Source organism: Hyla sarda, chromosome 1 (genome assembly GCF_029499605.1).
Source record: "Hyla sarda isolate aHylSar1 chromosome 1, aHylSar1.hap1, whole genome shotgun sequence".
In the NCBI taxonomy this organism is placed as follows: domain Eukaryota; kingdom Metazoa; phylum Chordata; class Amphibia; order Anura; family Hylidae; genus Hyla; species Hyla sarda.
In genome coordinates this window covers 457,316,712-457,332,049 of record NC_079189.1, presented here as the reverse complement: position 1 = coordinate 457,332,049, position 15,338 = coordinate 457,316,712, and the positions used below count along the sequence as shown (strand labels likewise).

The 15,338-nt window shown below is 44.1% G+C and overlaps 1 protein-coding gene across 5 annotated transcripts in view; it reads right to left on the bottom strand.

Annotated features, from left to right (window-relative positions):
- The window catches only part of DHX37 (DEAH-box helicase 37), a 98,725-nt gene that overhangs the window by 55,898 nt on the left and 27,489 nt on the right, over positions 1-15,338 (bottom strand). For all 5 annotated transcript variants that reach the window (XM_056533810.1, XM_056533820.1, XM_056533792.1 and 2 more), the window contains exons 7-10: positions 13,793-13,885; positions 10,851-10,947; positions 9,859-9,972; positions 9,644-9,745 (exon numbers count right to left, since the gene is read on the bottom strand). In XM_056533810.1, the coding sequence (XP_056389785.1) occupies positions 9,644-9,745; positions 9,859-9,972; positions 10,851-10,947; positions 13,793-13,885 (406 nt within the window). The remainder of the gene's footprint in view (positions 1-9,643; positions 9,746-9,858; positions 9,973-10,850; positions 10,948-13,792; positions 13,886-15,338) is intronic.

Here is a 15,338-nt window from a genome sequence, read left to right as displayed (position 1 = left end):
GCAATAGTGGGCAGTAAGCACACAGGCAGACACAGCGAAAGGCTCTTCTGAAAGCTCTCAGCGAAAAACAAGGGCCCAGCCACATATCCCACCTATAAAGTGAGAAGAGAGAGATTGCTTCATCTCGGTAGTAGAAAGCGACCAGCGAAACAGTCCCCTAGTGGAGGGAAAACAAGGGGTGGTCAAGATGAAACTCAGGCACTGACCATGCCAAGCCGCCTGATCCCTGTACCCCCGTGGAAGGGGGATTGTGGGGGATTGTCAAAGTGCAACAGGCACTGAAGGAGCAGGAACATGCTTCCCTGTGGCAACGGACAAAATACTTGGTGGATATAGCCCCCAGGAACCCTGCGAGAACCCTATCGAGGAGCCAATTTGTGTCCCCAGGGGGAACAGAATCCTGGACACTGGAGCGGGGCAAAGAAGCAAAGACTTGACTAAAAATGCAAGGAAGAAGCACACACACACACAGCAACCAACAGTGTTGAGAGGAACACCCCATCGGGGTAAAACCCTGGACCAGATGGGTGACAATGGAGCCAGTCTGGTCGTGTGTAAGCCAACTGAGCAGGCACCTGAGTTAGTGCTGGGCGGTATACCGGTTCATACGGAATTTTTTTTGTTCCACGATCCAAATTTTTCAAAACTCAATACCAGTCAGGAGGCTGCTGCGGGCGGGCGGTCAGGCGATATGCCTGCCGGTCCTGCATCAACCTCAGACTCTGCAGCAGCAGTAGACTCACTGGCAGCCCCACCCTCCAAGTGCATTCACCAATCACTCACCAGGGTGGGGCTGCTGCTCCTCCTATCTGTCTCCTCCCGCCGCCGCCGTAGTGCGGACAAATTTCCACCTCACACCGCTATTCATCCATCTGTGTCTGCAGACTGCTCTGCACTGCTATACACATGGGGGGATGTGCAGAGAAGACTTCAGACAGAGCATTGCACCCAAGTGTCTTCTACAGACCTTAGGGTGCAATGCTCTGCAGTCTGCACATACCCTTCCATGTGTATAGAAGTGTGTGTGTAAATTCCTATACAGGTGGGGGTATGTTCAGAGCATTGCACCCTAGTCTCTACTTCAGACAAGGGTGCAATGCTCTGCACATACCCCCACCTGTATAGGAATGTACATACACTGCTATAAACATTGGGGTATGTGCAGACTGCAGAGCATTGCACCGTAGGGTCTTGTACAGACCCTAGGGTACAATGCTCTTCAGTCTGCAGATACCCTATGGGAGCTATAACAAAAAGTAAAAAGTGTAATAAAAAAGTGTTAAAAAAAATGCAACTCCTTCCCCATTTACCCCTTCCCTAATAAAAGCTTGAATTCCCCCCCCCCCCCCTTTCCCATTTTTTTACTAAAATGTAAAAAAAAAAAATTATGATAAAAAAGTATGTGGTATCGCCACGTGTGTTAATGTCTGAACCATTAAAAAATAATGTTAATTAAATTGCACGGTCGATCGTGTACACTTAAAAAAAATAAAAATAAAAATACTAAAGACCAAAATTGCATTTTTTGGTCACTTCATATTCCATAAAAAAGTCCCATTAAATCAAAAATGGTACTGATAAAAAGCGCAAAAAAACAGCCCTCATACATCCTTGTAGGGCAGGTATGTGCAGAGCATTGCATTGGTCAGTGACTTAGGGCCTCAGAGTCTGCACATTCACTGCTATTCACATCTGCACACTAGAGTGCAATGCTCTGCACATACCACCCTGCCCCCCCCCCCCATATATAGGAATGAACTACACACACCGCTATACACGGGGAGTATGTACGGAGCATTGCACTCTAATTCCAATGTCAGTGGGCGGGATTGGACAAACATTTTAGCGGGCGGGATTGGATAAAAAAAGTCTCCGGGAACGGGATTAAAAAAAACAACAGTCCCATGCAGGGCTCTACATAGTAGCCCCCTGAGAAAGGAGTGAAAGCGCACTCTGGGTTTAGGACAATACCTACATATACAGCATGGGTGAGTTACAGGACCTTTATGTATGAGCTGGTACATTCACGGCACTTTTTATTATTGGTAATGAATGGGGGGGGGGGGGGGGGGGGAAATACTGTTAAATACCGTGAAACTGCCATAATTTGGAAAAATACTGTGATATCCATTTTTGGTCATACCGACCAGCACTAGCCTGAGTCACCCTTCACAGGAATCCAGGAAGATACCTGAAGGCATAAGGGGGGGGGGGGGCTGAACTGTCTGTGATGCCCCACCAGGCCCCATGCCAGAACAGAGGTGCTCAACCACCACAGACACGTGGAAACAAGATGACAGGAAGGTCCGAGGCACAACCCACCAGCAGATGGGAAGGTGGACTCTACACATGCCGACACAGACATGGATACCTCATGACAGTAGTGAGGAAGCAAGAGTGCAGACAAAAGGAATCGCTGACATCCAAAGTCCGGCAGTATGAAAGACAGGCTCAGCACTCAATGGTGTGGCACAACCATGCCCCTAGCAGTCCAACGTGGCACTCTTAAAAAGGGGAACAGAGTATGCTGCCATTGCTGTGAAAAGCCATGGAACCTGTAGGAAACGCCCACACCCCATCTCCTAATGGAGCCCCACACTAGGACTGCTGTCTTAGATGCAAGAGATGAAGGAAGACTGATTGAAATAACAGGTTCAACGAACCCACAGAGACACACTTCGTGGAACTTCACATGGAAAGTGAGTGACAGGAATGCTGTCACCGGAGCAGCAGGAAAGGGGGAGGTGACCTGATGGATCAGAAACCATGCAGACACAGTCTGGCTATATGGCATAGGGGCCATGGCCACACCAGGTCACGCATTCAGAACCACACATTGAAAGTCAGTTACCAGCCTTCAGCCGTGAGAGCGGCAGGCATGCAGAGAGGGACCTGGTAAAGCAGGGAACCCTGCGAACCAGTATGTGGTGCATTGTATAAGGCTCATGAAGCAACATGGGGTGGCTCACTCAGAACTACACCTCGGCAGTGGGTTACCTACACATCCATCCACTGAGTGGAAAGTGTATGGTAGTTGACCCGAGGTAGCAGTAAATCAAGCAGACGACCGTCTGGCTGACCGGATTCCTGAACGCACAGGATCACTCCTTCGAACCCTCCCCACAGAAAGTGGGGTACTGGAGTGTGGCCGATCCGATGGGCGACTTGGTGGTGCCGGAGACCATGCAGACGAATGTCTGGCTGACTGGCATGATCCCTGTGCACTTTGCAGGAACCTTCGTCCAGAATCCACCTAACACAGAAAGGTACGGGAAAACACAGCCAAGCACGTGGCAGCCCAGTGGATAGATTCCCTGTGACCCTGGGAGATCAGGGGAGGCAGAGAAGCCCTGGATTGCTCTCCTATCACCCTGAAAAGGGTCGATAGGACATGTCGGGTCACTTCTTCGGACACCGCGCCCTAGCAGTGGGACCGTAATTCCTGAAGGGCGACCTAGAGGTGTAGGAGATCATTAAGATCACTGTCTAGCTTACTGTCTCAGGATCCCCTTGTACCTATTGCGTCACCCTTCTGGACTCCTCCCATTAGAAAAGGGGTACAGGAACTCCAGCCAAGCACGGGGCAGCCTCAGGATGGGAGACCAGTGGCGGCAGAAACCGTGCAGACAACAGTCTGGCTTATCAATAGAGTACACCCCCAGGTGCTGGCCAGTGACGATAAGGGGACAACGACCCATATGAAATAACACTGTGCCCTATTGTCACAAATGGAGGGGCGGGGAGGCCTGCGGACATGAATAGTATTCCCCGTCATCCTGGGAGATCGGGGGAGGCTAAGGAGCCATGGATTGTATCCCCATCACCCTGCACAAAATCCATTGTACACGCCGGGCCACTCCTTTGGACACCACTTGTTAGCAGTGGGGAGCCATAATTAGTTAAGACACACTCACCAACAGACTATCTTCTCATACTTACCCAGGCGTCTTCAACCAGCTTATGGCCACGCTTCTTCATACCAGGGTAAGATAGCGGGGCGAGCAGGGAAAGTGTTGGACCCGGACCCAGGGTACAACTTCCAGGCGCTGGCCAATGGCGATAAGGGGTTGACGGCCCATACTATGTTCCGTGCCCCTTTGTCGCATATATGGGAGCAGGTAGCGCCATGCTCCTGAACCCCCACTTGAAAAAGGGAAACAAAAAGGGAGAAAAAAACCAAACAGCCCTTTCTAGAAAATAATTTAAAAAAAGACCAGGTCTGGGAAGCTCCAAGATCTGTGTCTTGCCTCCTACTGACACTAGCTAAAACTGATTACTTCACTTCCAGTGGGCGGGTATATCCTGCCAGGGGCTGACTTTTTTTCCTAGTGTCAGTGCCTCCTAGTGGCAAGAGCATCTACCCATCAATATAGGTTTCCCCCAATGAAGAGCGACCGAGAAAAGGAGATTTTTTTTTTGTACTCACCGTAAAATCTCTTTCTTGTAGCCTTCATTGGGGGAAACCTTTTACTGATGGGTATATGCTCTTGCCACTAGGAGACGGTGACACTAGGAAAAAAAAGTCGGCTCCTCCCTGGCAGGATATACCCGCCCACTGGAAGTGAGGTAATCAGTTTGTTACAAAGCAGTAGGAGAAGCCAACAAAGAAATACGTCCAAAAAGGACCCTAGAAAAGAATCCCAGGTAAAAATCGGAAAAAAACTATCCGGACAAAAATTGAAAAAAATGGGTGGGTGCGGTGTCTCCAAATGAATGCTACGAGGAAGAGATTTTACAGTGAGTACAAAAAAAAATCTCCTTTTCTTGGCCGCTCTTCATTGGGGGAACACCTTACTGATGGTACGTACCAAAGCAGTCCCCTAGGGTAGGAAAAACAACCACTAGCGAAAGGGGAGCAGTCCCGAGACTGAACCCACTCGACCGCAAGGCCTGCAGACAAGACCCCAGGCCAGAGACAACCGAGGCCCAGAAACTGAGCTCCCGGAGATCCCCCATCCATGGATATGGACTAGGACACCAAGGAAGAGACCGTGCTTCGCCGAGACTAAACCTACGACCAAACGGAGAGACAAGAAAAGGTCGACTAAGAAGCCAGATGGGCCGGAACCACCCTGAAGGAAGAAGAAAACAATGCCAAGGAACACAGCACCGGTCAGAGGGCTAGCCCACCTGGAAAACAAAAAGGAAAAGGGAACAACAACAAGAGAGCCCCATAGTCAACCGATTCAAGAGAACATGGCGGAAAAAAAACACCAGGGAGAGCAGTGGACGCCTGAGCAGAAGGCAAGCACAGACGTGGAGACCAGAAAACCACTGAGAAAAAAGAAAGACGGAATCCAGATCTAGAGAGGTCTGGCAGATAAGATCAATGACCTGAACGTCCGCCGACCCAAAAACCCCTATCCCAGGGGCCCGACGTAAGAACCCGGGAGGCAAAACGAGCTTGACTGGCAGAATCCGGAAGACCAGAACGCCTTTCGTCTCAGGAGTAGATGGACCCCGAAGGAGGAGACAGAAGTAAGAACGGACAAAAAAGTAGCGGAACGGCATCACCAAATACCAGAGCGAAAGACAAGGGAAGTGGAGGTTCCTGAGTCTCCTTAAAGACTTACACCCAAAGGGTAAAAAGACCCAAGGTTCGGAAAATGCTCCGGGTGACAAGCTTCCGTGACGAGACAGAAGAAGTGCGGAAAGGAAACCGCTCCACAAACGCAATCGCAAAGAAGTCTGGGCAGGTTTGCTACACGTGCCCGATGGCTTAACCATCAAAAAGGTTCAAGAACCAGGAGGGCAGGCCTAGAAAGGAAGGCACACCACAGCATCCTGGGATAGTGTCCAAGACAAGGAGACTAACTGGCCTTGGACCCCAGTTGCCCGAGCGGACCAGAGCACTCCGAAGCAACATGCCACCAGGACGGGAACGGAGGGGAAACAACAAGGAACCCAGCAGGGCACAGGAAGGCTATCCCAGAGACGGTGGTGTCAGTGTAGTGCAAATGACACTGCCAAGGAGAGGATGAACACACCCTCCAGGGAGATTGTGTCGTGGAAGGAGGAGAGCAATGGAAGGACCCCAACAACAGACGGTGGCTAGACCGGCTGTCGTCGAGCCACACGAGTGCATAAACTCTGTCAAAGAGGAGAGTGCCAAAGTTGTATGAGCAGCAGTAGAGAACCATGAAACCGGAAGAGAGCCAGGCTGCAAAAGTGGGTAAAAGCACACAAGTAGAGACAGTAAAAAGCTCATCTGAATGCTCACAGCCAAAAAACAAAGGTGTTTTCAGCCAGCTTTTTAGTCACCTGCATCACGTCAGGCTGCGACAGCAGGACGAGCAGGGAAAATAGGGGGACCTGGACCCTAAGGTGCAACCCCAGACGCTGGCCGTTGGCGGGAAGGGGTTAACGGTGCATTCATTAATGTCCCGTGCCCCTTAGCCACATATGGGGGAACAGGTAGTGCCATGCTCCTGAACCCCCACCTGTAAAAAGGAAACAAATGGGAGTTAAGAACCTAACTAAACAGCCCTTACTAATAACTGTGTCTTGCCTCCTTGATGACACTAGCTAAAACTGATTACCTCACTTCCAGTGGGCGGGTATATCCTGCCAGGGAGGAGACGACTTTTTTTCCTAGTGTCAGCGCCTCCTAATGGCAAGAGCATATACCCATCAGTAAGGTGTTCCCCAATGAAGAGTGACCGAGAAATGGCATTTACTAGACTATAAAATTCCCCCCTTGGAGTGGGGGTGTGTGTATGTGTAAATATATATATATATATATATATATATATACATACATACATACATACATACATACACACACACACATACACACACACATATCCACTGTAAAGAGAAAAATAATAATATACAGGGATGTGGAATTTCTATCGCCCGACGCCCCGGACTAGCAGTTTTGGGCGCCGGGCAGGTGAATTTGTCCGGCCCTTTGTCGGGCAAGCAGGGCCGGACCTGACAAGTGCGGCGGATCTGCAGTCTGTATGGAGCGGGCTGCCGACTCCTGCCCGCTCCATACTCTGCAGCCTGTGTCCTCGGAAGCAGAGCAGGGGAGATGAGAAGCTGTGTATTTGTCTTCTCTCCCCTGCTCTGCAGACGTGCGGGGGGGGGGGAGGGAGATGAGGGGGCGTGGCTTCTTGCTCCCAGTGCAGACCTGCGTCCTCTGCCTTCACTTCCCGCACGGGGAGACTGTATGCGGCGCTCACAGGGGAGTATGGAGCGGGCTCGGGATTCCTGCCCGCTCCATACTCTGCAGCCCCCGGCTGTTCTCAGAAGCCGGGGGCCGCTAATAGCCAGCATGCGGCGATCGCCGCGGCTGGCTATTAACCCTTTAGATCGCCGCTGTCAAAGCCGACAGCGGCGTCTAAAGGGAGATGTGAACGCTCCCTGGTGGGCTAGTGGGGTGGATCGCCCCCCCGCAGCGTGATCACAGGGGGGCGATCCACTATAGAGGTAGCCGGAGGACTTACCTCTGCTTCCAGCTGTCCCAGCTCTGTCATTGATAGATCCTGGCTGGACCAGGTTCTATCAATGGATCACAGAGCACACAGATTAATAGAGTTCAATAGAATCTATTCATCTGTCTGAGGAATCGAATGATTCCTCATAAGTCTAATAAAGTGTAAAAAAAAATAATAATAATAAATAAAAGTTTGAAAGACACATATTAACCCAGTGGTCTTCAAACTGTGCCCCTCCAGATGTTACCAAACTACAATTCCCAGCATGCCAGGACAGCCGTTGGCTGTCCGGGCATGCTGGGAGTTGTAGTTTTGCAACATCTGGAGGGCCACAGTTTGAAGACCGCTGCATTAACCCCTTCCATGTTAAAAGTTCAAATCACCCCCTTTTCCTATATAAAAACATGCAAACAATAAAAATAAACATATTTGGTATCGCTTCGTGCGTAATGGTACAACCTATGAAAATATAACATTATGTATCCCGTACGGTAAATGTAATAAAAATACCAAACCACAGATTTGAAATTTTTATAATATCCCAGATAAAAAAAGTAAATTAAAAGCGATTAAAAAGTCAGATCAATACCAAAATGGTACCGATACAAAAAACAGATTATGGCGCAAAAAATGAGCCCCCATACAGCCTGGTATGCGGGAAAAAAAATAAAGCTGCAGGGGTTAAAAAATGGCAATTAAAAAATTTTTGAAAAAGTCCAGAATTAGTAAAACATGACGTAAACGATACAAATCTGGTATCGCTGTAATCAGGCGCCAAAAGTATAAAACTAACATGTGACATCAACCACAAGGTAAATGGCGCAGAAAAGAAAAACCACCAAATCTGCTAAAATTATCTTTTACTATTTCAATTTCACTTCCCTTAATATATATTTATATATTTTTTTGGTTCGGAGAATATGTTATTGAAAAATTAAAAAGGTATCATTATAGTAGGTAGTTATGGCTATTATAAGGCGAGGAGGAAAAAACGAGAGCGTAAAAGCGAAAATTGGCCCGGACAAGTGGATCGTCATGAGGGACAAGTAGATTTTGCTCCATTTTAGTCCGGTGGACAAGTAGTTTTTTATAAAATTTCCACACCCCTGAATATAGTAAACATTGGCAAATTTCAAAGCTGTGCATAGCATCTAAGCTGCATCAGTGCATCTACTAAGTATACAGGCTATATATAAGCACAACATGAGAGAGCGAGACTAGATAGCAAACTTTAGTGTTCATAATACAATATAGTACAGTATAGTATAGTGTAAAGATCAATCAAACCAACCGGATAAAAGTATATGAACTAAGTGACCACCAAAGCAAACATTTCATGCACTCTGGCTTCATTTATATGCCCTTAAACCGATGTGAGGACTTGCAAACAGGTACACAAATGTTGACAATGAACCATATGCTCAAAACAATGCCACCTATGACGACCTATGCCAATATCTCAGCCTCCTGTCCACTGAGTAATTTTGAGATGCAGGAGGAAATAAGTCACAGGCATGTAATCCAAAGTCCCAGTGAGTTAGTGTGAGGCAACAGCCATTTGGATTCCTTCATAGGATGATGTGCCTAGGACATGTGCATATTAGTTCCATCCAAAAATACCCTAAATGAGGAGTCAGTTGCTAGGTAATGTGTACACATGGTGAGCAGGGAATCAGCCCGCTGAAAACAACACATCCCATTATCACCAGTAGCTAAACCTAGGGTTGCAGCTGGGGATTTATTCGGTTGGGCATTTTAGAATGTCTTAATAACTGTTACTCCATTAAGAGGTGTTACTAACCCGACCTATATGTTTCAAGTGCGTCTGCACTCATGTATCAAGTGCGGACGCACTTGAAACATGTAGGTCGGATTAGTTTATATGTTTAAATTTTCTATGCTGTTTTGGACTTTTTAAACGATTTTGTATTAAAGGTTATAGATTTTAATGAATTTTTTCACTGGATCGTTGTTTTAGATTACTAAAATCAATCCCTACATTTCTCTCATTGTCTTTTTATGTTTGGAATATCCGGGAAAAAAACCATTTTAACTCTGGTTTGTAGCCACTTTAGAGAACACCCCATCAGTGCAACTACTTAAAAATTTCAGAAAGCCTTTCAAAAGTCAAATGGCCATATATATTTATAGAATACTCATTGGAATATATGATGTGTATATCATAATTGTTCAGTTTTCCTCACCTTAATCACTGGTGGAGTAATGGGGAATAGTCTTTTGTTTTCAGTGAAGTCTTCAATGCGCAGAGTAGCTGACATGATAATTAACTTTAATGGGATTCCTTTCTGTTAAAGAAATGCATATACATTTTCACAGATCTATAGAAGAATATATACATTTACAGTAAAAATATACAAGGGTCAAGAAAAACAATGAAGACAGATTCACTTCAGGCTACCTTTGTACGAAGAGGAACAATGCGAGATAAAAGTCCAATTAAAATATCGGTGTAGACACTGCGTTCATGAGCTTCATCAATGATTATTACTCTGTATTTTGTAAGCAAGAAATCCTAAAAAAAACACAAATAATGTTTAAAAATTCATGCAGCAAGCAGTGGAGAAAGACATTAAAAGGAACGTGTCATCAGAAAATGACCTATTGCAGAAATCCAGTTTTTATGTTAAGCATATTGTGTAAGAATTTTTGGTGACTTTTTTTTTCTACAAATGTTTCACTTTACTATCTACATTATAATATAATTCTGAAATCTTTTACTTTTCATTTTCAACATGAAGCCTGAAAACTAAGATGAGATTTCCTGTTCTGTCTGAGATAAGGAGAATGCTGGAAATTGATGTCTAAAGTAAAAGGTGATACCAGTAGATAGACAAGACCATAAAAGATGCTTACAGCTCAGCCTCGCCCACCCTGTGGAATGACCTTTGCAAAGGTCACAGAGCATGCCCCGAAACCTTTCCCATTCATGTCAATTGGACAACCTGTCTATTTTTTCTTGGACAGATTAAAAAAACTGTGCCAATGTGTAGACTGACCCCAAAACTGGCTTGTATGTAGGATTTTAATCTTATAATTCTTTAGATTGATCTTTTAAGAGTCCTGTCATTTGAAAAAAAAATAATTTGGCATAATAAAGATACATGTGAAAAGTCTTGATTGGTCTGGGTGTTTAGAACCCAACTGATCGCTAGAACAAGTCCAGAGTGGTCAGTGAGCGCTGCTCTCCCTGTCTGATTCCAGGAGAAGGAATCTAAAGTAAATCTAAGGAGCACTCAGCCACTCATTATTCTAACAAACAGTGGGGGTCTGAGCACATGAGAACATGACCGACCAAGACTTCTGACATGTCAAAAAGGTTTTTCAAATGACAGGCACACACAAGTGTCAGGGTGCATTTTACATTCAGTCACGGATAATAAAGATGTTCACCTTCTGAATTTCTTTTAGCAGTACACCATCTGTCATGAACTTTATTTTTGTTTCAGAAGAAACATTTCCTTCGTATCGGATTTGATAAGAAACAACACTGAAAGAACAAAGAAAATTATTATTAATAAAAGATTTAATATAGCAAATACCTCAGATTTCTGACAGTTTAAAATTGGCTTGTGCAATATGTATTTTAGACACATTGGGAGAGATTTATCAAAACCTGTGTAGAGGAAAAGTTGACCAGTTGCCCATAGCAACCAGATTGCTTTAAATTTTTACAAAAATCTAAGAATGAAAATTAAAGAAGCGATTGGTTGCTATGGGCAACTGGTCTATGTTTTCTCTGCACGGGTTTTGATGAATCTCCCCCATTTTCCCTATGCCCGAAAAAATAAAAAGTTTGTTTTATTGGTAAAAAGGTGTGGCCTAATCATGACATGTGCCCAAATTTTGTCGCACCGTTCTGGCATAAACAATAAAGCCTACCAAGCACAATATTTAGCAGACACTGATAAATCAGGGAAATTTTCTGCCTTTGCACTTTTTAAGAATTAGATAGTTTTAGAACTTCTTCCCACCCAACAATGCAAAGATACAAAGCTGTGATTATAACCTACCTTCAGGGTACACATGGAAATAATTTTTTTTTTTATTTATTTATTTTTTATATAGGGAAGCTGACAGCCGGTTTACCCTCACTAAACCCAATACAGTGGGTTATAGTGCAAGTGAACCAGACTTACTCAGATTCGCAGTCCATTTCCCAGAGAAACTCGTTGTATACATTGCTAATCTTGAAATAGCCGGCTTTGTGCAATGGAGGTGGGACCCAGCTTCCCTGCCTCCGTCCCAATATGCCACCCTCATGAATATTGAGCCTGAGGTCGGCGGGCATATCAGTGCAGCGGGGATGGAGGCAGGGAAGCTGGGTCCCACCTCTACTGTGGGACCCAGCATACCCAGTGGAGAAGAATTTGTTTAATTTATTTGCTTTTTCCTGATCCCCGTCTATAATTTCTTCCTCATTATTTTATAAAGGGCCTACACTTTCATTTTTGACCTTTTTGCTATTTATATAGTTAAAGAATATTTTGGGGTCTCTATTTTTGCGGCTTTTATCTGTTTTTAACATATTTTATATTTTTCTCTATAGCTTTTTAATGCTTCTTCACTGCTGTCCTGTTTTAGTAGTTTAAATGCTTTATTTTTGTCATTTATTGCCCCCTTAACTTTCTTATTCATCCATATTGGTTTCCTTTTATTTCTGACCCTTTTATTCCCATAAGGTATATGCCTCTTACAGTGAGACTTTAAAGGGGTATTCAGGCCAAAACTTTTTTTTCATATATCAACTGGCTCCGGAAAGTTAAGCAGATTTGTAAATTACTTCTATTAAAAAATCTTAATCCTTCCAATAGTTATTAGCTTCTGAAGATGAGTTGTTGTTTTCTGTCTAACTGCTCTGATGACTCATGTCCAGGGACGTGACATCATCATTGAGCAGTTAGACAGAAAACTTCAGAAGCTAATAACTATTGGAAGGATTAAGATTTTTTAATAGAAGTAATTTAAAAATCTGTTTAACTTTCCGGAGACAGTTGATATATATATAAAAAAAAGGTTTTGCATGGAATACCCGATGAAAGCGTACCTGTCAGATCCAACGAAAAAAAACTTTTTTTTTTTATACATCACTCAGTACCTAATCCTGACCATGTACATCTAATTTTTGTGTGTGTATTTTTTTATTGCACTTTTAATTTAGCTCACTAGTCTGAATTCCTCTCAAAGTGAGGGGGCGTGGCCTCACTGTGCAGGTCTCCGCCCTCTCCCTCAGTATGCTGTCTGCTCACATCTCCCTTAGCATTAGCAAAACTACAACTCCCAGCTTGTCCTCACTGACAGTAGCAAGACGCTACTAGCGAGACAATAATAAAAAAAAGGCCAGGTCTGGGGAGCACCCAGACATGTGTCTTGCCTCCTGCTGACACTAGCTAAAACCGATTACCTCACTACCAGTGGGTGGGTTTATCCTGCCAGGGAGGAGCCAATTTTTTTTTCTAGTGTCAGTGCCTCCTAGTGGCAAGAGCATATACCCATCTGTAATGTGTCCCCCAATGAAGAGCGACTGAGAAATTTCATTTTATGTATAATCTTCCTAAATTGTTCTATAATGTTACAATTTTGGCATTGTTTGTAACACTGGGCAGTTATAGTGTATGGACCGACTGGTGCTTCTATTTGGTGGCATAGAATAGCATACACTGTAAAAAAAAAAATGTATTATAAGAGTGGGTTCACACTGCAATTTCCTTACTGTTTAAAGTGTACCTGTAGTTAGCAAAAATATTTTATATAATGTAGATAACCCCATTATATGTATATTAGTAATATACATTGGTTAAAAAATTTGTATATTTTTGGGTGAAAAAATGCTGTCCCTGCAGCTATTGCCTGTGTGTCTCTGTGAGGAGACTGCTTGTCCACCCATAGGTAACATATACGTTTTGTACACTTGAAAAGGAAAAAAACCTATATGTTAACAGATGCTAAAGACTCATGCTGTAGTACAGTAGTAGCCACTGAGATAACCCCCAACTAATTTTTACTTTTGCACTTTCGTTTTTCTGTCCTTGCCTTCTAATCTCCATAACACTTTACATTTTCCACCTACAGGGCCATATGAGGGCTTGTTTTTTTTTCACATAACCAAAATGAACTTTGAAAGGACTTATTTTACCATATATATATATATATATATATATATATATATATATATATATATATAGTATGTATATTATTGGATGAGGGCAAGTATATCATATTCTGCTTCTAAGTACCAGTAAAACTGCAGCCCAAAAGTTTAATGATAAAAATATAGAAGTGAAGTGCCAAGTGAATATGCATTACGTATATCATATCTATTGTATCCAACTTACTTCTGAGGTAAATTCATCTCAAATGCCACTCTCTGTGACATGGAAATTGCTGCTACACGACGAGGTTCTGTGATGCCAATTATGTCATTTTCACTAAGGAAGAAAAACAAAATAGAAATTACAAAAGAAAAACCTACTTTGCTTCATTGTCTTATAAGAAAGTAATGTTTTGACAATTATGACACTTACACAAAAAAAAAAAGCTATTTTTAAATATTTTGGGGAAAAATTTTGAAAATGTAACTATATAAACCACAATATTAAATAAATAACATTAGAAAAAGGAAAATAAGATTCTACAAAAGGTCATAACACGATCAATCTGTGAACAAAAACGTTTGAAAACACAAAAAAAGAACACTGTGGTCAGAGTGGGAAGAACTATATAACTTCCTCTGTAGTATACAGCAGCTGATAAAGTACTGGAAGGATTAAAGAGTACCTGTCACCAAATAAACTTTTCTAAACTAACTCAGGCTATGCTCCCTAACAACTCCTAAAACTCCTCCCACCCTTTAAAAAAATTTTTTTAGAGCTTTAAAAAGCTCTGCATCTTCTATCCTTATTTTCTTGCTCACATAGTGCAATCTCCCAGCAGGAGAAAGTGGGCATTTCCCAGCAGGCATGACATCACTGAAGCCTGCTGGGGACCACTACCACCCTCACATTGTTGCGGCGCTGTGATGCATAGAAGACCTCAAGCTCTGTGCAGCAGCTTTCAGTCTATGTATCTTTCAGTTAGGATCTTTGCAGCTTTCAGTCTGTGCAGCTTTTAGTGTCTGCAGCTGTCAGTAAGGCTCTGTGCAGCTGTCAATCAAGCTCAGTGCAGAGAAAAATTTCCTGAGTTTGGTTTCCTGCCATTACAAGCAGGAGACCAAAATCTGAGATTTTGACCAGACGGAATGTGTTCTGCACAAGAAGGGAGACCCCTGGTGGCCAGAAGTATACAGCAGAAATACTAAAATAAATTTTTTTTTTTTTTTTTTTTTTATGGAAGCCAATTACAAAAGTTATTTATTTGGCATAAGGAATCAAATATTAAAAATCATGTTTAATGACAATGCCCATTTAAGATTTTTAAATAGAATTCATTTACAAATCTGTATAACTTTCTGCACCCCTTTTAAAGAGGTTGTGCCCTGCCCTGCCTTTTGAAGCTCCGCACGCAGCGTCCGGAAGTTCATTACTCCGGACGCTGAGTACGGGCTTCCGTGTTCGCGGCCGCCGGGCGTGACGTCACGTCCGGCCCCCTCGTGACGTCACGCCCGCCCCCTCAACGAAAGTCTATGGGAAGGGGCGCGACTGCTGTCACGCCCCCTTCCCATAGACTTTGGTAGATGGGGCGGGCATGATGTCACGAGGGGGTCGGGCGTGACGTCACGCCCAGCGGCCGCGAACACGGAAGCCCGTACACACCGTCCGGAGTAATGAACTTCCGGGCGCTGCGTGCGGAGCTTCGAAAGGCAGGGCAGCGCACAACCCCTTTAAGTGCCAGGACACAAGGGTTTACCTGTACGGCCAATGTCCTGGAAGGGGTCTTGGAAAG